We start from the raw sequence: 22566 nt of genomic DNA on the forward strand, positions 1-22566 counted from the left end.
TATTGCTCTCAGTGCTTTCACAAAATTTCTTTTTATTTGGCTATATTTTAATGATGTTCCTTTTCTATTGATAGAACTGTAGTGAAATGTAGTATTGCCAAATCTCAAGCCCTTTATAGTGCCCAGAGAGGGTTGAAGACAAACAATGCTGCTGTGTTTAAAGTAGGAGCTATCAGCATCAACATTCCTCAGCATCCTGCCACCTTACACAGCATGATGGTTCGAAGTTCTCACCAGTTGTCTAAACAGATCTCAGACCTCATCAGACAACCTTCTACAGCGTAAGTTATTTTATTTGTTCACGTTCTGTGAGTCCATATGATACCTCAGTGGACCTCTTTGCTGTGTTAGCAAAAGTTTGGAGGAAGAAGAAGGGTTAGTTTAATTATTGACCAATATGGACAGTGGGACAGATGGAGAGTACCCAAACATTATCCTCGGAGAGTCACATTGGGTATGATAAAAGTACTATGTCATAAATGCAATTTTCAGTGTTCTGTATTATGTAAACAAAGCTTAAGAGATCCTAGAGATTTGTATCATAAGAGATAATAATAAAAAGAAAATAGATGAATTCTAGGACTGTATCTTTGTTTACTCTGAATTCGCTGAAATTTATGACTGTAAACATTTAAGAAATAGTAATCATTTATGTCCCCTGTGTGGTCTTGTGCTGTCCTTTATAATAACATTATAGTATATGATTCATGGCAGCATTTGACCATGCCACATAAATATTTTAAAGGGCAGTAAACCAGACCTTTGCACATTAACATTTATTCCCTATGTCTGTAATCTCTGTTCATGTGTCTGCATTGTTGAGCCTTATTCTTAATGTCCAAAAGCTATACCTAATAAAAATATATGTAATGGTAAAAAATTTGCCTTATTATGTTTTCTTTTTCCCATCCAATGAAATGGGAAAACATCAGTTATGTCTTTTCATTGTGTCCTAAAGCAGTAATTTTTTCCGCCTCTATCTAGAGCTTTAATTTTAATATTGCAATATTAAATCATGGCTGAAGAGCTAAGTAGTAAAAATTTAAATATGTTGTAAATCGACTATGGAATCTAGAATGTGTACATGAGTCTTAGTTTTAAAATTCTCTAAGAAATTTTTCTTATTGTCAGTAGTGTATTAGTTAAAAAACAAATCAGACTCTGGATTTAGACTGACTGGATTCAAATCCTGGTTTCACCACGTTCTAGCTATGCTTCCTCATTAACAAAGTGGAGACAATAGCACCTGCTTAAAGAGTTTTGTGAGATAAATAAGATAAAATACACAAAGCACTAATAATAATAACTGCCACTTGAATAGCTATTTTTATTGTTGGTATTGTTATTCTTAACAGTTGTATTAGTAATAGTATTAAGATTATTACAGTCAACAGTAAAGAGCATAATGGTTGTTAATTAATAGAGGTTAGAATCAGAAAATTCTGACTTTAAATCCCAGTTCCATGTTAATGATAAGAATTTCCTTGGTAGTATAACACCAGGAGTTTATATTCTTACTGCCGCTTCTTGTCTACTTTTTCTAGATCATCAAAGGCTGTTTTTAGGAAGTCTTAATATAATCTTATGTTGGAAAGAAATCATCTGTTCACAGTGTACATTTGCTATTTTTCACTAAAAAATCCAATAATTTTTTGTTTTTGAGACAAATTCTCACAATCACCCTGGGTAGAGTGCTGTGGTGTCATAGCTCACAGTAACCTCAAACTCGTGGGCTCCAATGACCCTCTTGCCTCAGCCTCTTGAGTAGCTGGGACTACAGGCACCTGCCATAATGCCTGGCTATTTTTAGAGACAGAGTCTCACTCTGGCTCACGCTGGTCTTGAACTCCTGAGCTCAAGTAATCCACCTGCCTTGGTCTCTCAGAGCGCTAGGATTACAGGCACGAGAGCCACCATACCCAGAAATCAAATAATTTTATACAATAAATTGTAGCTTTTAATGTTTTTATTTTTAATTACTTTTTCCTTTATAGTCCTCAGCCTGCAAAAGAAGATATTGCAACCCCACTACCTTCTGAAAAAACTCCAACAAGCGTTAATCAAACTCCTATTGAAACAAATGAATTTCCTCAGCTACCAGAAGGCTTAGAAAAGAAGCCTATTGTTCTTAAATTCAGTGCCATGTTAGATGGGATAGCCATTGGAGCAGCACTTTTACCATCTCTGAAAGCAGAATACAAGATGGGAAGAATGAGAAGTCATGGAATGACAGGTAAGCTTGAATTTTAAATTCACTGTCATAAAATTGATGATTTCTTTGAGAAGTTAGTAATATTTTGATGAAAGGGCAAATTTAGTTTTGTAGATATTACATAAAATCTAGGTAATTTTGTTGAAAGTGCTTAAATGTTATTAATACTGTTCTGCAGTCAAGTAAAAAAAAAAAAGAAAGATCAGTGCTGATCCCTGCATGGCTGGAATGGACTCTATTATGAACTCTTGAATTGTTATTCAACTATTGAGGCCAATTCTCCCAATTAAACTTAAGTTGAATAAATGAACTAGTTTCTACAAATCTTAGGTTTTTAATAGACTGAATAACTTGGCATATTTAAATTGGGTGCAATTTAGCTCAAATTAGAGGTGATTTGAGTTCCTCAAAATAGCTAGCTCTGTATGGGTTTGTGATTCTTATATATTCCATCTCAAAATTCCTTGCTTTTTTTATTTGTATTATGAAGGGTATCATATATACAAAAAGGTGCAACATATACACATTTTAAAGACTAATTAAGTACCATGAACTCCCCAACCCAGTACAAATTAGAACATTACAGGTACTGTAAGGCCTCCTTCAAAGGGAGTCTTCATGACTGGTCAGGGAATAACTACTGCCAAGAATTTTGTTCTACTCATTCCTTTGTATTTCTTTGTAGTTTCACCACATTTGTATATACTCATAAATGATTTAAAGTTTCCTTTTGTCTGTTTTGAACTTTGTTTATATGGAATCCCACTAACATTTTTTAATTAGGAATTTTTTTTCTTTTTTTTTTTTGCTGTCTACTGGGTTTGAGATTTAGCCATGTTCATTCTTTTATCTGTGGTTCATTCATTTTTCACTGAAATATAGCAGCCATTTAAGTGGTAATATCACAGTTTATCTATATATTCTACTATTGATGAATCTATGGCTCATTTAACTTTTTTGCTTTTACTTACCTTCTCACATACATTCCTGGTACTCATGTGCAAGAGTTTCACAAGGATATTTACTTAGGAGTGGTAGAACTGGATAATAGATTAAATGTACCTTCAGTTTTACTAGGAAATACAAAACTTTTCTAAAGCACCCGTGCCAATTTACTCTTCCACCACTACTAGATGAGAGTTCCCATTGTGCTTCATTCTTGGTACTAGAATGGTATCTTGTTGTGGTTTTATTTTATATTTCTGTGATTACTAGTGAAGGTAAATTCTTTTCATATGAGTAAGAGCTTCTTATGTATTTACTCATATAAAATGCATGTTCATGGTTCTTTTTGTTTGATTCTGTTTTTTTGCACATTTTATCATTGAGCATTTGGTTTTTTTCTTGCTTCACAGTAATTCTGTATTCTATATATTAACCCTTTGATGTTACATGTTTAACATATGTTGTTACCCAGCTACAGGCATACCATTTCATTTTTTCTTTTGATCAACAGATATTCTTAATTTTAATGTAATTGGATTTGTCCATATTTTTTTATATGATATATGGTTTTATGTCCTGAAGAAATCTTTTTATTTCCAGGAAATTAAGTATATTCTCTTGTATTTTTTCTTAAATGATTCGAGTTTCACTGTTCATATTTAAATTATTATTTTAAAATTTGGTGGGGGTAATATGCCTGATCAGTTATCTGAGTATCACTTGATTAATCAATTATTCTTTTTCAATGGTACATAATCCAAAAATTAGTTATAAAGTGTTTTTGTATGTGGGAATCCATTTCTGAGTGATCTGTTCTGCTTCATTGGTCTATTTGCACCAGTATCACATTGCTTTTCCTTTTTGGAGAATTGTCCAGGTTATTTTTGGTTCTTTGCTCTTTCATATATATTTTAAAATTAGTTTGTCAAGTTTCCTGAAAAAGCCTATTTAGATTTTTATAGAAATTTAGTTGCATTTGGGGCAAATTGACAACTATTCATTATTTAACCTTCTTGTTCCTGAATAAGCTATTTCTCTGTCGTTTTAGATCTTTAATGTTTTCCCATAAAGTTTAAAATCTTTCTACTTAAAGATTTTGGTGCACCTTTTCCAAGATATATTTACTTATTTGGATATCTAGATGGCTTGTGTTGTAGCTATTACAATTGTTATCTTTTCTAAAAGGGCATTTTTCTAAACTATTTGGGAGTATATACAGATATGCTTAATGCTTTTATGCTAATCTTATAGTCAGCAGCCATGTTAAACTGTTATTGCTTATAATTGTAGATTCTTTGAAGTTTTATCTGTAGACAAACTGTTTAAATAGCAAGTAATGACACTTTTGTTCCTTTTCAGCTTTTATTTCTTTTTCTTGCCTTATTGTGTTTGCCTTGTCCTTTTTTTTCTTTTTGTAGTTTTTGGCTGAGGCTGGGTTTGAACCTGCCACCTCCGGCATATGGGGCCGGTGCCCTACTCCTTTGAGCCACAGGCACCACCTACCTTGTCCCATTTTTAAAAGGAATCAACATTTCACCAGAGAATCTGATGTTTGTTATAGATTTTACTAGTTTCTCTTTATCTGGTTAAGAAAATGCACTTCTTTTTCTATGAAGATTAATGAGTGAATATAATCAGATATTTTCTTCTATTATCTATTGAAATACATTTCCTCTTTTATTCTGTTATCTTGATTAATTACACCAATAATTTCTTTCTTTTTTTTTTTTTTTAACAGACAGAGTCTTACTTTGTTGCCCTCGGTAGAGTGCTGTAGCATCACAGCTCACAGCAACCTCCAGCTCTTGGGCTTAGGCAATTCTCTTGTCTGAGCCTCCCAAGTAGCTGAGACTAGAGGTGCCCACCACAATACCCAGCTATTTTTTTTGTTGTTGCAATTTGGCCAGGCCGGGTTTGAACCCCCTACCCTAGGTATATGGCGCCCTACTCGCTGAGCCACAAGTGCCGCCCACACCAGTAATTTTTTAAAACACACACATATATATATGTACATGTTTATATATACATGTGTATACAGTAGTCCTCCTTTATGTGTAGGTTTTTGCTCTCAGTTTCAGTTATATATGGTCAACTATAGTCTAAAAATATTACATACAATAAGATATTTCGAGGGAGAGATCACACTCATATAACTTTTTATGGTATATTATAGTCATTCTGTTTTATTATTAGTTATTTTTGTTAATCTCTCACTGTTCCTAATTTATAAATTAAACTTTATCATAGATAGGTATGTACAGGAAAAAATATACATAGGGTTTGATATCCACTGGCGGTCTTAGAACATATTTCTCTTGGATAAAGGGGCTATGTTTATATTCCTACCTCTAGTTTTTTAAGCTTTCTTTATTAAGAAGGATTTTTCTGAAAAGTACATGTATTACCAGAAACAGAAGCACTCTAAAATCAGTGTCCAGATTTGGCAGTCAGAAGTTTTAGGCCTTCAGATATTGGAGGCTAGGGCTGAGAGTAAATTAGACTCATTTTGGTAATTTATTCATGGCACCCATTAAATACAAGGGTCAACAGAAGCAGAAAGTCAAAAGCCAAATAGGTAGTTTAGAACTAGAAAGACAGAAATACTTCAGAGCAGAGCAAACATATCAAATAGTTAGAGAGGAAGAACCCAAAATCTTGAAATAAAGCAAAGGGACAAAAACAGTAAAAGAATAACTTTTCTAGTGATAAGCAGTGACCCAGTAATGGAAGACTACTTCAATCTTGGTATTTTTTATTTGGTGGCATGCTGGCAGTAGTGGTAATGGTAGGGTAGGCAGTCCCCACCCCGCAGCAGCTTGCAAGTAACAGTCAATGAATCTGACTGGTTGGAGTAGTGCATGACAGGAGATTAGGGTGGTTGTGACCTATCTGGCTATCCGCAGATGCCCCAGTTGGTGAGTCATCATTTTCCTGTTTATGGCTAACTCATTTACGAAGGATAAACATTATCATATAGTTAGTTGTATCTAATGAATGTGATATACAGGAGGTAACCCTTGGTTAGTATTTTGGAAAAGAGAATTATTTCTGACTCAGTTAAGAGTACTAGCAATATATAACAAATTATATGTGTAGGCAGAATAGAGGATTTAATGATGTTTGGGTGAAGAGATTTGGTAATGCATAGAAGAATATCAATAGATTTTGTTGGTTTGAGAGGAGCATGTGCATGTATTATGTATTACGCAAGTAATAGACAATAATGGATCTCAATTTTAAAAAGGCTTCTGCTGCTCCTTTGTGCCCTTATAGAGTTGGACAAATACGGGCTGAATAATAGTACAGTTTGTGTATATATTTGAGCAGCTATGTGCCAGATTGTTGATTTAAGTGTTTAAGACTAAGAATAAACTAAAATTCATAACATATTCTTATTTGGTATATAGTCTCATTAATAATTATTGTTAAGGTCAAAGATACACATGGTTGTATAACTTTTTTGTAAAAGTTGTATAACTTTTGTGTAAATGTTTATGGTGAGTACAAATGAATTGATGAGGTAGTTTTCCCTACTTTCTTCCACACTGAATTGGGACCAGGAGACAAGTTGTTAACTGCTAACTGTTCAACATGAATGAAGCACTGTGTAGATTAGGGAATTGTTTTTTAAACTTAACTAATTCTCTTGTTATAAATATTCTATAATAAGGGAAATTTATTTTCTCTTCTGCCTTCTATGAAATAAAGAACCTCCATAGATGTTTCTTTGGCATCTACCGGAATGCCAAGCACCTAGTAGGATTAATAAATAAAACTTCCTGGCATAATTATACTTGCTGATGATTTATATACTTAAAGATAGGGAATATTTTATAAGCAAATTTAAAATATTCTTTCATATATTTTAAGGTAAGTTTGGGGATATCCATACATTTTCTTAGATACAATTTTTGGAAAAAGTGAGAAATAAACAAGTGAGTGAGCACCTGATTTGTCTTGTTTCTTACAGGTGCACAGACAAGGTTTACATTTGAGCTGCCAAATCACAGACTGCGTTTTACTTCAAAAGTTTCTGCCACAGATACGTCAACCATTCCTCCTTCTGCCAGTCTTAACCTTCCTCCTGTTACTATGTCAGGAAAGTACATAATGGAAGAACATGATAGTTATTCAGATCAAGTGTGGAGTATAGATGAACTGCCTTCTAAACAAGGTTACTATTTACAGGGAAATTATCTCCGTTGTGTGGCAGAAGTAAGTCTAATTTTAAATTTTCTTATTCTTTATAATTTAGAAGTCTTCAAGATACAGGTATGCTAAAAGATGTAGTGATCTAAACTTTTAAGGAAAAGTGTTAAATCATTTATTCCCATAGAAGAACTCTGTACCAAATCAGAGAGAAAGTGTGTGTCTTCCTGCCTGCCTGTCTTTCTCCCTATAGCTTTATTTAAACATGCTTTTTGAAGTATATATTAGTCATCTTCTAATTAACATTTCTTACTTTGGATTTAATACCCATCTCTGAAATATTTTCATTCCTTCGATTATAAAAAGTGAATAGCAGCTAACTTTTGTCAAGTGCTTTACACCCATTGACTTCTTTAGTCCTTAAATCAGCTCTATGAGGTAGAGAGATTTGTTCTCATTTTACAAATGGGGAAACCGAACCTTCACAAGATTACATAATTCATACAGGCATATGTAAATATTAATGATAATCTAAAGATTTATATAGAAAGATGAAATAGATTAACAGAGTAATTTCTTTACTAAGGTAAGTTGAAAGCAGTATACCTGATTCCATTATTAGTTTTTCACTTTATATCTGTGTAACTACAAAAAGTTTAACAGCATTTGGTCACATATTTTTGATGCATTGTGTTTTAAGCATGTCAACTGTTATCCTCTAATATGATATAGTAGAACATTGAAGCGGAAAGACTTTCAGTCTCTTGACTATCAAGTGAAAAAGGCAGGAGCCAAGGAGCCATACCTTGTTGGTCTCTCTGTAGGCACACTGCTGTCTCTCAGCGACCTTGTCAGTTTGTCAGAAACAATTGCAACCTTGTCAAAAAGCAATTTGTTACTTGTTTTCCAAATTTTGTTCTCTAGAACCTACAGCATCATAAGAAAGCTCTTTTGGGTTCTTTGGTAGAAATATTACAGCTATAGGGGACATATTTAATTTATATCTAATTTACCTTCTTCAGACCCTGCTTGGCCTGGCCCTTTTCTAAGAGTTGTGATTTCAGTATGTGAAAATAAGTATACAAAAAATAGTGTCCAAGATTCTAACAAATCAAAGATTTACTTTGAAAGATTTTAAAGTCTATTTCATTTATGCTTTCTAGTCTGAAAAGTAAGTACCCCAAACTCTTATTTAGCAATACTCTTCTTTTTATTTAAAATAAAATAAATCTAATGCAGTATATTGCATAATTACTTACTAATGCTGCATATTAAAAAGATATAAAGTTTGTAACTGAGGCAGAATGCAATCCCAAAGGTAGTAAATATATAGTTAATTTCAAACATTTCAAAGAATCTAGAATTACATCCTTCTTAGAATTGTCTATTTTACTATGACCAAGTAAACACACCTGAAAATCATCTCTGTCATTTTTATATTACTCAATACAAAATAAAAGTTCTCAGTGCAACTTAGATTTCCTGTGACTTCTCACTTAAGAAAAGATTACCAAATCTATTTTGCTCTCTTAATTTTTGATTAAAATATGAACACTATTGAAGTGGCAAATGATGAAACATTTGCCTTAGTCATAAGGATATTTAAAGCTATCTTTCCTATAATACTTAATCTCAGGGGCTCCTTTCTATTAAACCTGTTTGTTAACTAATTTGCCAGAAATTTAATGCCTTCTACTAATCATAGGCATAAATTATATTAAAACTTGATTGGGTATCTGATTTACTAATTAACTCCAGTGTAAGCCTTAGACTTAGAATTCTGTTGTTTTTATTCATAGCTGTACCCTTAGCAACTGGCATAGATGGTCAGATATATTTTAATAAGTAAATACACTTATTTTCACTTAAATGGTACTTATCTACGATTCTAAGGCCATAAAAGTGAATATTAAAGATAAACAGGCAAAATTTTATAATAGTTTCAAAGTTATTGAGTTACATGTATAATTTTCATTTGTCTTCAAAAGATTTCTCATGCTTGTTGACTACTGTTATTTAAAAAATATATTTTGGGAATGGCTCTTAAAGGCCAGCAAAGTATTAGAAATTCTGAGTATTTTTAACCTATTTTCAGTATTTTGACTTCAAATAGTATGCAGATAATTATCTCTTTTTCCTCAGAGTTTTAGATGATTTCTGTGAGGAAAAATGTATATTATATAAATTAACATAGGCAGTAGGGTTAATCTAATCTGATTTAATTTGGCAGGTTGGTTCCTTTGAACATAATCTCACAACTGATCTTCTAAACCACTTGGTATTTGTACAGAAAGTGTTCATGAAGGAAGTCAATGAAGTAATACAAAAAGTTTCTGGTAAGATGATATGTTACCTTGTAGTATAAGGGTAGGGTATAATTCTCACTTACTATGTCATATCCCATATGTCTGTGGTATGAGTATTAACTGCAGCATTTAGATGTAATTGTCATGTAACACCTGCAAAACTCTGCATTCATTTTCTGGCTTTTCCATCTACAGAGTTTTTGCTTTATTTTTATTTTTATTTTTTTTAATTTTTTTTATTGTTGGGGATTCATTGAGGGTACCAGAAACCAGGTTATACTGATTGCATTTGTTAAAGTCCCTCTTATAATTGTATCTTGCCCCCAAAAGGTGTGTCACACACCAAGACCCCCACCCCCATCCCTTCTTCCCTCTCTCCACTCTTCCTTTCCCCCATCCCTTCCCTCCTCCTCTCTCTCTCTCTGCTCTTCCCTTCCCCCACCCCCCACTGTGTACTAGGTCATTAATTCTCCTCATATCAAAATTGAGTACATAGGATTCATGCTTCTGCATTCTCGTGGTGCTTTACTAAGAATAATGTGTTCCACTTCCATCCAGGTTAATACAAGGATGTAAAATTTCCATCTTTTTAATAGCTAAATAGTATTCCATAGTATACATATACCACACCTTGTTAATCCATTCCTGGGTTGATGGACATTTAGGCTGTTTCCACATTTTGGTTATTGTAAATTGAGCTGCAGTTAACAGTCTAGTACAAGTGTCCTTATGATAAAAGGGGATGTTTTTCCTTGTGGGTAGATGCCCAGTAATGGGATTTCAGGATCAAATGGGAGGTCTAGCTTGAGTTCTTTAAGGGTTATCTATACTTCCTCCTAAAAAAATTGTATTATTTTGCAGTCCCACCAGTGTAAAAGTGTTCCTTTATCTTCACATCCACACCAGCATCTACAGTTTTGAGATTTTGTGATGTGGGCCATTCTCACTGGGTTTAGATGATATCTCAGGGTTGTTTTGATTTGCATTTCTCTAATAATTAGGGATAATGAGCATTTTTTTCATATGTTTGCTAGCCATTCATCTGTCTTCTTTAGAGTAGGTTCTATTCATCTTTCTTGCCCATTGATATATGGGATTGTTAGCTTTTTTCATGTGGATTAATTTGAGATCTCTATAGATCCTAGTTATCAAGCTTCTGTCTGATTCAAAATATGCAAATATCCTTTCCCATTGTATAGGTTGTCTATTGCTTTGGTTGTTGTCTCCTTAGCTGTACAGAAGTTTTTCAGTTTAATTAAGTCCCATTTATTTTTGTTGTTGCAATTGCCTTGGAAGTCTTCTTCATAAAGTCTTTCCCCAGGCTGATATCGTCCAGTGTTTTGATTATGCTTTCTCTAAGGATTTTCATTGCTTCATACCTTAAATTTAGGTCTTTTATCCATCTTGAATCAATTTTTGTGAGTGGAGAAAGGGGGTCCAGTTTCAGTCTTTCACATGTGGAACTTTCACATCCAGTTCTCCCAGCACCATTTATTGAAAAGGGATTCTTTCCCCCAGTGTATGTTCTTGTTTGGTTTATCAAAGATTACATGGCTAGAAGATGTTAATTTCATCTCCTGATTTTCTGTTCAATTCCAAATGTCTATGTCTATTTTTGTGATAGTACCATGCTGTTTTGACCACTGTGGCCTTGTAGTACAGCCTAAAGTCTGGTATGCTGATGCCCCTAGCTTTGTTTTTATTACTAAGAACTGCCTTAGCTATACAGGGTTTTTTCTGGTTCCATACAAAATGAAAAATTATTTTTTCCAAGTTTTGAAAGTGCAGTGTTGGTATTTTAATAGGGATGGCATTGAATCTGTAGATAGCTTGGGAAGTATACACATTTTAATAATGTTGATTCTTCCCAGCCATAAGTATGGTATGTTCTTCCATTTGTTAAAGTCCTCTGCTATTTCTTTTATTAGGGTTTCATAATTTACTTTATAGAGGTCTTTTACCTCTTTTGTTAGGTATATTCCTAGGTATTTCATTTTCTTTGCAGCTATGGTGAAGGGAGTTGTGTTCTTAGCCTCTCATCTTGGCTATTATTGGCATATACAAAGGCTACTGACTTGTGGACATTGATTTTATATCCTGAGACATTACTTTCTTTTTTTATGACCTCTAGGAGTCTTGTGGTTGAGTCTTTGGGGTTCTCTAAGTATAAGTATTATCAGCAAAGAGGAAGAGTTTGACCTCCTCTGCTCCCATTTGGATGCCCTTTATTTCCTTCTCTTGCCTGATTATATTGACTCGATCTTCCAGCATTATGTTGAATAGTAGTGGTAATAGACCACAACCTTGTCATGTTCCAGTTCTCAGAGGAAAAGTTTTCAGTTTTACTCCATTCAGTAAAATACTAGCTCTGGGTTTTTCATAGATAGCTTTGATCACTTTAAGAAATGTGCCATCTTTTGGTTTGATTTATAATATTTTTGTCTTTCTTCTCTATTTGGTGAAGGTGGAGTATCATATCTGCCTATCAGTGTTCTAATTATTGAAGGATGCTGGATTTTATCAAATGTTTTTTCTGCATCTATTGAGAGGATCATATGGTCTTTATTTCTGCTTCTGTTGATACGGCGAATAACATTTAATGGACTGGCACATGTTAAACCAGCCTTGCATCCCTAGGATGAAACCCACTTGATCATGACGTATGACTTTTTTGATGATAAGTTGTAATCTATTGACTAGGATTTTATTGAGAATTTTTGCATCTATAATCATTAGTGAAACTGGTCTGCAGTTCTCTTTTTAGTTGAGTCTTTTCCTGGTTTTGGTATCAGGGTGATGTTTGCTTTGTAGAATGTGTTGGGGAAGATTCCTTCCTCCTCCATCTTTTGGAATAATTTCTGCAGTGTAGAAATAAGCTCTTCTTTGAAGGTTTGATAGAATTCTGGTGTGAAGCCATCCAGACCAGGGCATTTTTTTATTGTTTCTTTGATCTCAGTGCTTGGAATTGGTCCATTCAGATTATCTATTTCTTCCTAAGTCTAGGGAGAAGGTGTGATTCCAAATATTGATCCATTTCTTTCACATGTTCAAATTTCTGGGCATAGAGTATCTTATAGTATTAAGAGAGAATGTCTTATATTTCTGTGACATCTGTTGTTATTTCCCCTTTATCATTTCTGATTGAGGTTACTACAGATTTTACTTTTCTATTTCTAGTTAGTCTGGCCAAAGATTTATCTATTTCATTTATTTTTTCAAAAAAACCACTCCTTGTTTCATTAATTTTCTGAATGATTATTTTGTTTTCAATTTCATTAATGTCTGACTTAATTTTGGATATTTCTTTTCTTCTGCTAGGTTTAGGCTTAGGTTGTTCTTTTTCCAATTCCATTAGATGGCTTGTGAGTTTGTTGATGTGCTCTCTTTCTGTTTTATTGGATGTAGGCATCTAAAGCAATAAATTTTCCTCTCAGGACTGCCTTTGCTGAATCCCACAGGTTTTGGTAGCTTGTGTCTTCATTGTTGTTATGCTCAAGGAAGTTAATGATTTCCTCTTATATTTCTTGCAGCACCCACTTTTCATTAAGCATAAGGTTGTTTTTTATCCATGCCTTTGTGTGGGGCTGAACGTTTTTGTTAGAGTTGAGTTCCACCTTTAATGCCTTGTGTTCTGAGAAGATACAAGGTAAAATTTCAATTCCTTTGATTCTGTTGAGGTTTATTTTGTGTCCTAGGATATGATCAGTTTTGGAGAATGTTCCATGGGCTGATGAGAAAAACATATATTCTTTAGGTTTGGGATGGAGTGTTCTATATATGTCTATCAAGCACAGTTGTTCTAGGGTCTCATTTAAGTCTTTTATGTCTTTGTTTAATTTCTGTTTAGAAGATCTGTCCAGCTCTCTTTAAGAGGAGTGTTGAAGTCCCCTGTTATTATGGTGTTACAGGATATCATATTTCTCAGACTAATTAAGATCTATTTCAAAAATCTGGGAGCATTTAAGTTGGGTATATAAATATTTAGAATTAAAATGTCTTATTGTATTTTTCCCTTGACTAATATGAAATGTTCATCTTTGTCTTTTTTGACTTTAGTTGCTTTAAATCCACTTGTATCTGAAAATAAGATCGCAACCCCTCTTTTCTTCTGAATTCCATCTTCCAGTGGTTGGAAGACATTTGAAAAATTGTCTTCCAACACTTAATTCTGAGTTTTAATTTGTTTTTGAGGCTAGATGTGTTTTCTGCAAACAGCAGATGGATGGCTTGTGTTTTTTAATCCAACTAGCCAGTCTGTGCCTCCTCAGTGGGAAATTCAAGCCATTAAGATTTATTAAGATAATTGATAAGTGTGGTAGAGGTCTATTCATTTATTATTTTGTGAAAGTCCATTGCTTAGTTTTGTCTTTTGCATCATTGTGGAAGCTAGGTTCTGTCCTTTAATTTCTGGTTGCTTACTTTGCTGGTGGTCCATTGTGATGCTCAGTGTGTAGAACAGTTTGAAGTACTTCTTGTAGAGCTGGTCTTGTGGCAATTTCCTCAGTGTTTACATATCAGTAAAAGGTTTGATTTCTCCATCGATTTTAAAGCTTAGCTTAGCAGGATACAGAATTCGTGCTGGAAATGTTTTGTTTAAGTAGATTAAAGGTAGATGGCCATAGTTTTCTAGCGTGAAAAGTTTCATTAGAGAAGTCTATAGTCACCCTGATGGATTTGTCCCTGTAGGTCAATTGGCGCTTACTCCTGGCAGTTTGCAAAATCTTTTCTTTTGTCTTGACTTTGGCCAGGCTCATCACAGTGTGTCTTGGAGAAGCTCTATTTGAGTGAGGTGACCTGGGGTCTCACATCCCTCTGAAAGGAGTGTGTCAGAATCTTTGTGGTATTATTGGAAATTTTCATTTATAATATTCTCTAGTATGGTTTCCATTTCTCTGGGGCATTCTTCCTCCCCTTCTGGAACACCTATAACTCGTATGTTTAAACACTTCATAAAGTCTCATGACTCTTTCAGTGAACTTTCTACTTTATCTCTTTTTTTCTGCCTCTTTAACTATCTGAGTTATCTGAAGAGTTTTGTCCTCTACCTCTGAGATTCTTTCTTCTGCATGGTCTAATCTGTTGTTGATATTTTCTATTACATCTTTAAGTTCCCTAACTGACTGCTTCAATTCCTTCAGCTCTGCTATCTCTTTTAAAAAAAAATTAGAGAAGTTCATTTTTTTTTACATGTACATGTGTTTATTAGGTTTCCACTTTTTGCCTTCACAAAATTAAAAAGGCTTAAAATTTAATAACAATAACAATGTTTAACATAAGGACTAGAAACAAAAACCTCATAAAGAACCTCTGAAGATAAATACATTCAGAAAAGAAATCAGATTATTGCTGCCACAAAATTAAAAAGGCTTAAAATTTAATAACAATAACAATGTTTAACATAAGGACTAGAAACATAAACCTCATAAAGAACCTCTGAAGATAAATACATTCAGAAAAGAAATCAGATTATTACTGCCTCGAAATATTAAGCAATAATAATAATATAATAATGCCAAGAAAGTAACATTCACATTGTCAAATAAGAGTATGTCTATTATAGAATGCTTTCACTGTGAGGTTCAGTGTGGGGTCATCAGTTAATTTCTTCTTATTATTTTTTTCCAAAGTCTCAAAAAATAAACAACTAATATTTATAAATAAAAGTAAAAGATAATTTCAAAAAATAGATCATGCCAAATCTTATCCTTTCTATATTCTTCACATCATTCATCTCTTATTTGATTCTGTTTCTGGATTTCCTTTTGGTTATTTTCCACTTTCTCAGCAATTTCCTTGATTGTTTTTTGGTTATTTTCCACTTTATCAGCAATTTCCTTCCTTATTTTCATCATCTATATTTTAAATTCCCCTTCTGTCATTTCTAACATTTCTTTATAGGTGGAACCTCTGCAGTAGCTACCTCATGGTCCCTTGGGGAGGTTGCTCTGGACTGGTTTTTCATATTGCCAGGATTGTTCTGCTGATTCTTCCACATGAGTGTTTTCTTTTATCTGTTTCCTTGCCCTAATTTTCCTTTCACTTCCTCTTGCTCTTTAAGTTACTGGGCCTCTGGCCTATGGTTTCCATGAATCCTTTTGGTACAGGACTAAAAGGATGAGACAATTGAAGAGCAAAAAGGGAAAAAAAGATTTTAAAAAAAGAAAAAAGAGAAAGGAGAGAGGGTGAGGAAAAAGGAATATTGACAAAAAGAAGAGAGGCACAGAACGATGGAGACAGGAGTAATAAAGGTGCACAATAGAGTACTTTGCCGACACCTTAAAAACCCCAACCTCTGTGGGTGCAGGGTTGGGTGGTTCCCTTGAAGTCAGCAACTCTTTGCCAGTCTGAGCAGATACGGTACCCCACCTCCACCAAATAGAGAAGAAAGACAAAAATACTATAAATCAAACCAAAACAAACAGAAAATATTACAGGATAAAATTGGTGGGAAAACCAAATAACAAGGGCAGAAACACCAGTAAAAATGAAGTTACTACTATTAAAGAAGGCAACAATGGAGAATTATATTTAAAGTAGGAAAAAAAAAGGAAAAATCTGGGAGGAAAATGTTGAAATAAAAAACAAAGAAAAAACACACCAAAAAAAACTCTCAACAAACCAAAGCAGTATATATATCTTGCTGAATATTGTCTGGCCAACAGGTTATCTTCTGGGATATGAGACACTAAGTCACATGCTGATGATCCAGCTGTATGAGATGGAGATTGGAGGCCTCTGCTGACTTCTTTGCCCTCAAACCCTGCAGGGTTAAGAGCCTGAATCTCTCCTCAGCCCACTTAAAAGACACTTTAAAGCATTAACCTTGGCTAAGCAGAAACTTTCCCAGGAAAGCCCTCATCACTGGGATCTTTCCTGAAGTGGCTGCCTGCTTATCCTGTGTGCCTGCCTGCTTATCCTGTGTGCCAAAATCAGCCTCACTCTATGCCACTGAGGGCCAAGGCTGCAAGGCAGCCCTCCCACTGCCAAACACTAAAAGCTGTGCTCTTCCCTAGCATCTCAGTCCTGGCCTTTGGCACTGCTCACAATCACTAGATCACTTGCCCAAGGTCTCCTAACCTGAGCCTGGCTTTGTGCCCCTGAGGGCGGAGCCTGCAGGGCACTTCTCCTACAATAGCTGTGTGCATATAATTTTAGCTCCATTCTGGCTCAGCAGCTCAATTCCAGACCCTGGACAACACTTAAAGACACCAGCACTCTCCCCTAGGTTCTCCCAAGGTAATTCAGCCAAGTGCCCAAGTCCAGAAAACCCCAAAACAACCCACAGGGAAGGCCTGCCCTGTCTGTAGTCTCACTGATGTTTTAGTTATAGCTGTGGCAGCCTTGGACCAATCACTACCACTTGCCATTTCTCCACTGCTTTTGTTCTCCTCCTGGGGTCCAGAAATCTCTTGCTGTCTCCCTGCATCCCCAAAGGGATGTTTCTGGGCAGAGCCCACAAGCCAGAGATGCCTGGAGTCTTCTCTCCCCAATCTTACTGTTCCCAGTTGCAAAAAAAGCTGTTACTCAGCCACCATCTTGCTCCCTCTCCCATGCTTTATTTTTTATTATGTGTAATATATACATTTAAGATTTATAAACATCAAAAAACTCCTTTGTATTTCCCTCTCAACAAAGAACAGCGTTAAGTAGGTCAATTAACTTCTCTAACTTTATTTATTGGGGGACAGCACTTAGATAACTAGTAAGATTTCAACCTTTGTACCAAATGGTGACTGTGCTGGCTGCATGATAGATTGTCTATAGCACCCTTTATTACATTTTTCCTATGTCTCAAGAATAGATTACAATTGAAATTCTTTTTTTATTGGTTTTTTTTCTTTTTCTTTTTTTGGCCGGGGCTAGGTTTGAACCCGCCACCTCAGGCATATGGGGCTGGCGCCCTACTCCTTTGAGCCACAGGCACCGCCCTACAATTGAAATTCTTAGTCATTTATACAGGTTATCAGGGAGTATATATATATGATAAAAAAAATTTAATTGATTTTTAACTTGTAAGATAAAGTGTTAAGCCCAACTAGAGTAAAAAAAAAGTGCTGTATATAATTCTTAATCTTATTATTTCTAGTATGAAAGTTATCATGTTAAAAGAATATTAAGTAACATATAAATTAGCATCAAGAGGAGTTTCCTTTATGCTCATCGGTTAGTGTATTCATTTAACAAATTTATTAAGTATCTAGGTATTCAGTTATAATTTCAATGAGTTCTGTGAATGACAAGAATGGGGCACAGCGAGTTGTATTGTAGGTAAAACTAATCTAAAGAATCAGAAAGGCTTCTCAGAGGATTTTATGTCCAAAACCTTAGGAATGAAGACTAGTGGGGCAAGGAAGAAGGGGAACTAGTGAGGATGTAAACAGAACATATAGAACAGTATTTGATGAGGCTCTGAAAGAGAACAGTGCTCCATGAATGAGAGAATTAAATTATGTGGCCACTAAGTGATCAACTGGCTTTCCTGGTTCTCTGGGGCTGGTTCTGGTTACATCTGAAGCCAGGATGCCACTTAACAACTATATTGAAGAAGTCCAACAGAACTGTAGGATTTCATAGCTCAGTTCACAGAAAATCGGATCATTGGTAGCCATGGAGTTTTTCTGAAAATGGTTTACTAGAAACCATTAAGGAAGAGATAAATATACGTCAGACATTTTTCTGCAACTAAATTTGCCTTTACTTGAGGAATATACACAAGATTTGGTGTGACCCATTTAACTTAATAAAATCACATTAGGACATTGTGATAGGAAAGTTATTAATATATTATGGTGGTAAATGTTTATGATTTCTAAATATTTTCAAGACTGTTTCATTACTGCATATATATAGTTTAAAATTAGACTCTTACATTAATCTTGTATTTCTTCGGTAAAAAGCTAGCATTATAGAGTACTTAGTATCAGATTGTCATGTAAGCCTCTCTTAACATACTTTTAATGAAAGAAAAGTTTTTCTTAACCTTTAGATTGTAGTCAATTAGGAGATATAAGTATATCCCATGTTCTTTGAAGAGTGAAATGGACTGGAAACAAATATTCTAAGCAAAGACTTTTTAATCACTATGAAGAACAACGAGATCAGATTATAGTGCCAAAGTCATTTAATGGCTAGGTCTGCTCCTTGAATTATTTCTTCCTAACTACAGAGAAAGCCATGAACCCTGAGAAAATAGCTGAAATGTAAGTTACTTATCATTTAGCCAGCTACAGGCCCTGATGAAGCATAAGTATTCTCTTACTCTGTCAAGACCAGTTAATGTAACAGAATATTGAGAAGGATTTGAACCCTTGTAGCTCAAATTTCTCAGTATTCTGATCTCTGTATTGCTCTTCTACTCTCCCATAATCTTCAGAGTTACTTTCCTTATTTTTTCTTATATTCTTCTTCATGGTTTTCCTTCATGTTACATTTAGTGTTAAAGGATATTTTCTATTGTGTAGGAAAATGCTACACAATTTCTATTGATGCTTTTTTAAAGAATCATTTATTACATGCCCATGGAGGACTTATGGGAATGCTTGGGTTTCAGAAAGGTGTAGGTAAGCATTTACCAAGTAAACAGAAGAGACTTATTTTTAAGTAGGTACTTCCATTGTAGAGAGAAACATATAAGGAAGTTACCTTCTTAGAATTGGGCCAGAAATATAGTTTATTAAGAAGGGTAGGAAGGAAGTCCCAAGGAATTCATAGCCTAGTGGCTAATCCAGAGAAGATAACCTGATCGTTTATCCAATGCTTAGTATAGTCTTTAACTCATGGGGAAAAACTCTGTAGCAACACTTCTGAAACACAGGTTTTGTTAACTCATGCTAATATTTTTCAGAAAATTATTAGGCTAGTTGTAGTTTCCCAATAGCTTACACAAATTAATAGCTTAACCAAGTATAATATAATGGATAAGATGCACTTTTAAAATGATACATTTATGGCATAATCTGACATAAAACTTGATGACACAAAGGTAGCCAAGATTAGATGAATGGATAGATCATATAAGAATATTTATATTTTCTTCATATTTATCTTTATTCTTATTACTTAGAGAAAAAGTATTCATTATTTAATTGAGCAAGCAGAAAAGACAGCTTTCAAAATAAGAATAATGTCGTTCTTATCTTATTTGATCATATATAATGATGTGTTTGTTTTTCATGATTATTTTTAACTATCTACTGGCCTTATAGAGCCATGAGAGAAGCCAAGAACTCTCATGACTTAATTTCACCTGTTCTGTTAGAAAGTGTCAAGATAGGTAAGGAATCAAAAACAATTTTTAGTAGCAGTATTCTAACAAATTCTCAAAATGTAAACATTCCATATAATAATTTCCTCTTGAATATAATTCAGTCTATATTTCAGAATAGAAATTATGTCACCGTATCTTTAGAAACATAAGAGAGATTCTAAATGCATTTAATATTTATTTAGAACTTAAAAAACATATGACCCTAAGCTAGATGATAAGCAAGTTTGCAATGTATGAGTGTAACTTAATTTTATCAGATTTAGGGAAGTAGTATTTTTTCTGGAAAGATTAGCTATTTGCATATACATGTATAATAGAATAAATCTTTGAATAAACTGAATGAATGAGGAGGTTAAGCATTATAAATGAAGAAACAGTTCATAGATAGAATTATTATTGAGGGCTTTATGGTATAGGAATGAGTTGAACTGGTGATTGAATGAGTTATACTTTTTGATGGTTGAGGTCATTTCAAAAGAGAGGGAAAGCTTGAGGAAAGAAAATACACAGCAGGCAGGAAACAGAGACAGGAAGGCACATTTATTTGCGAGAAAGAGAGAAGAATTGTGGGAGTATGAGGAAAATTATGAAGACTTAACAGTAGTTGTGAGGAGTATGATGCAGAACAGAAAGTGAAGAGTTGGATCACCAAGCAGCATAAGTGCCTAATTGTATTAAGGAAACACTGCTAGGGTATTGCTGACTAAGACCTGAAGATAAATCATTCTTGGCCTTAGGGACTCAATCTAACTGGGGAGATAGGTATGTAGATAAGCAAGTAATGTTCCAGAGATGTATACCTTTTGGCCCACATCACATAAGAAAGGCTAAATTCTGATAAGGCTAAATTCTGATGCATCAGGGAGGATTTGAATAAATGAATAAGTGATAATGGAATGCCTAGGTATTAGGGTTAACACGGATGTCTTCTTAGTTGGGAAGATAGGAAATAAATAAGAACAGAACATGAATAAGGGGACGAAGTTATTTTAGTAAGTGAGTTTAGGAAACAGTGATGTAAGAGGGCTATTGTTTAAAATTCAGATGATAAAAAGCAGAGAGTAATGGCTTAAGTGTTTTAGGAATAGCACTAAAAAGTAAACTAAACACCATCTACTAAGTGAAAGAAAAGAATGAATGTGAGACTTCCACAAGATATGGCAAAAGAAAACTCATAATAAAAGGTAGGAAATCATAGAAATGAGAAACATAATTTAAGACAATGGAAACTTTGTTGGTAATAAATGGAAGATAGAGAGAATAGGGATGGGTGAGGGTAGTTGGCAGCTGGGAGGGCAGTGTGTGTGTGTGTGTGTGTGTATGGCTGTAGGACGTACAGTCACCTATGATTAGGTTTGGGTAAAACACATGATTGTTGACTTGAGATAGGAGATGGAAAGAAGCACATAATTATAAGTCAAAGAGAAGAAAAAATCTTAACTAATGAGTATAAATTTTAGAGTAGAATAGTTCAAAGAGGGAAGGTACAAGCATTCAGATGGGGACTGAGCATACACAGACATGTACAGTCTAATCAGACACATGTAGTTTACCTATTTCTCCACATCCAAACATATATTAAGTAATAGGTTCTGGAATTTGATACACAAATCTTGAATACTTTGTTCCCTAGCTCTTTATCCATAAAATTACTTCTTTTTCTTTCCTGTGTGTTTTTTCTTTTTTATGTACAAATGTCTTTTCCTTCCTTTGGGCTACGTTATGTATCCCTGTCTATCTTTCCCCTGTCTTACCTTAGATGTATTTTCTGCCAATCACTGACTTTTTCTATACCTTTATCCCTTTCTTCTTTTTATTTTCTTGATAAAAATTGAAATCAATTTCTATCATAGTACTAATTGAATAGATTTTGACTAGTTTAAATTTTAAGAACTCATAACAGATTAATTTTTACCTCAAAATAAACTAAACCTACATTTTATCTGTTTGGTTCTTTTTTCTTTTGATATATCAGTGGGCCCTAATAGAAAAAAAAAAATTCCCATTCACCCTATATAGGCTCCCTGGAAGGATGCTAAACTCCACATACATACCAAAAGAAAACATAATTTTAAGATACAATATTTGAAAGATAAGCGTGAAGAAAAATTTTCAAATCAACAGAAAGAGAAGTGAAAATACTACATAGAAATTAGATATGAAAATATTAGAACATTATTTTCTGAATGCCACAGGGCAAAAATGTTCTGTTAATAGGAATTTTACCATCAGCACGCTCATCCCTAATATTTTTTTAAACTTATAGAACAAACATTTGCTGTCACTTTCTTTATGATTAACACATATTACCTTATTTTTCATTTCTCCACTTTTATATTTTCTTTCATTCTTTTTTTGTTTGCAACACATCTGAACAACAGAGTTCACATCGTTAGTTGAAGAAATTAATCCAGTTTGTTGTTTTCTTTAAAATATATTTACTGAGTTGTATGGTCATATTTGGTTCATTTTTGTATATGATGTTTTAATTCTTTATGAAATAGTCTTAATAAATGTCTATACATATGGACAATGTCTTATATCTTCTTCAGTGAAATGTAACTTGGCCAAAGAGCTCTGTTAAAGACTGAGTTAATGGTCACTAAAAACATCTGTGAGAATTTTTTTTTTAATGTACAAAATAGTTTTTTGTTTTGTTTTGTTTTTTAAAGAAATTATTCCAAATT

The 22566-nt window shown here is 34.0% G+C and overlaps 1 protein-coding gene across 5 annotated transcripts in view; it reads left to right on the plus strand.

Moving 5' to 3' along the window:
* The window catches only part of KIAA1109 (KIAA1109 ortholog), a 245993-nt gene that overhangs the window by 148150 nt on the left and 75277 nt on the right, over window positions 1–22566 (plus strand). For all 5 annotated transcript variants that reach the window (XM_023516561.1, XM_023516563.1, XM_023516564.1 and 2 more), the window contains 4 exons: window positions 75–281; window positions 1995–2233; window positions 7128–7372; window positions 9537–9642. In XM_023516561.1, coding sequence (XP_023372329.1) covers window positions 75–281; window positions 1995–2233; window positions 7128–7372; window positions 9537–9642 — 797 coding nt within the window. The remainder of the gene's footprint in view (window positions 1–74; window positions 282–1994; window positions 2234–7127; window positions 7373–9536; window positions 9643–22566) is intronic.

This window comes from Otolemur garnettii, unplaced genomic scaffold, assembly GCF_000181295.1.
Source record: "Otolemur garnettii isolate 467f Iridium unplaced genomic scaffold, OtoGar3 scaffold00093, whole genome shotgun sequence".
Classification (NCBI taxonomy): Eukaryota; Metazoa; Chordata; class Mammalia; order Primates; family Galagidae; genus Otolemur; species Otolemur garnettii.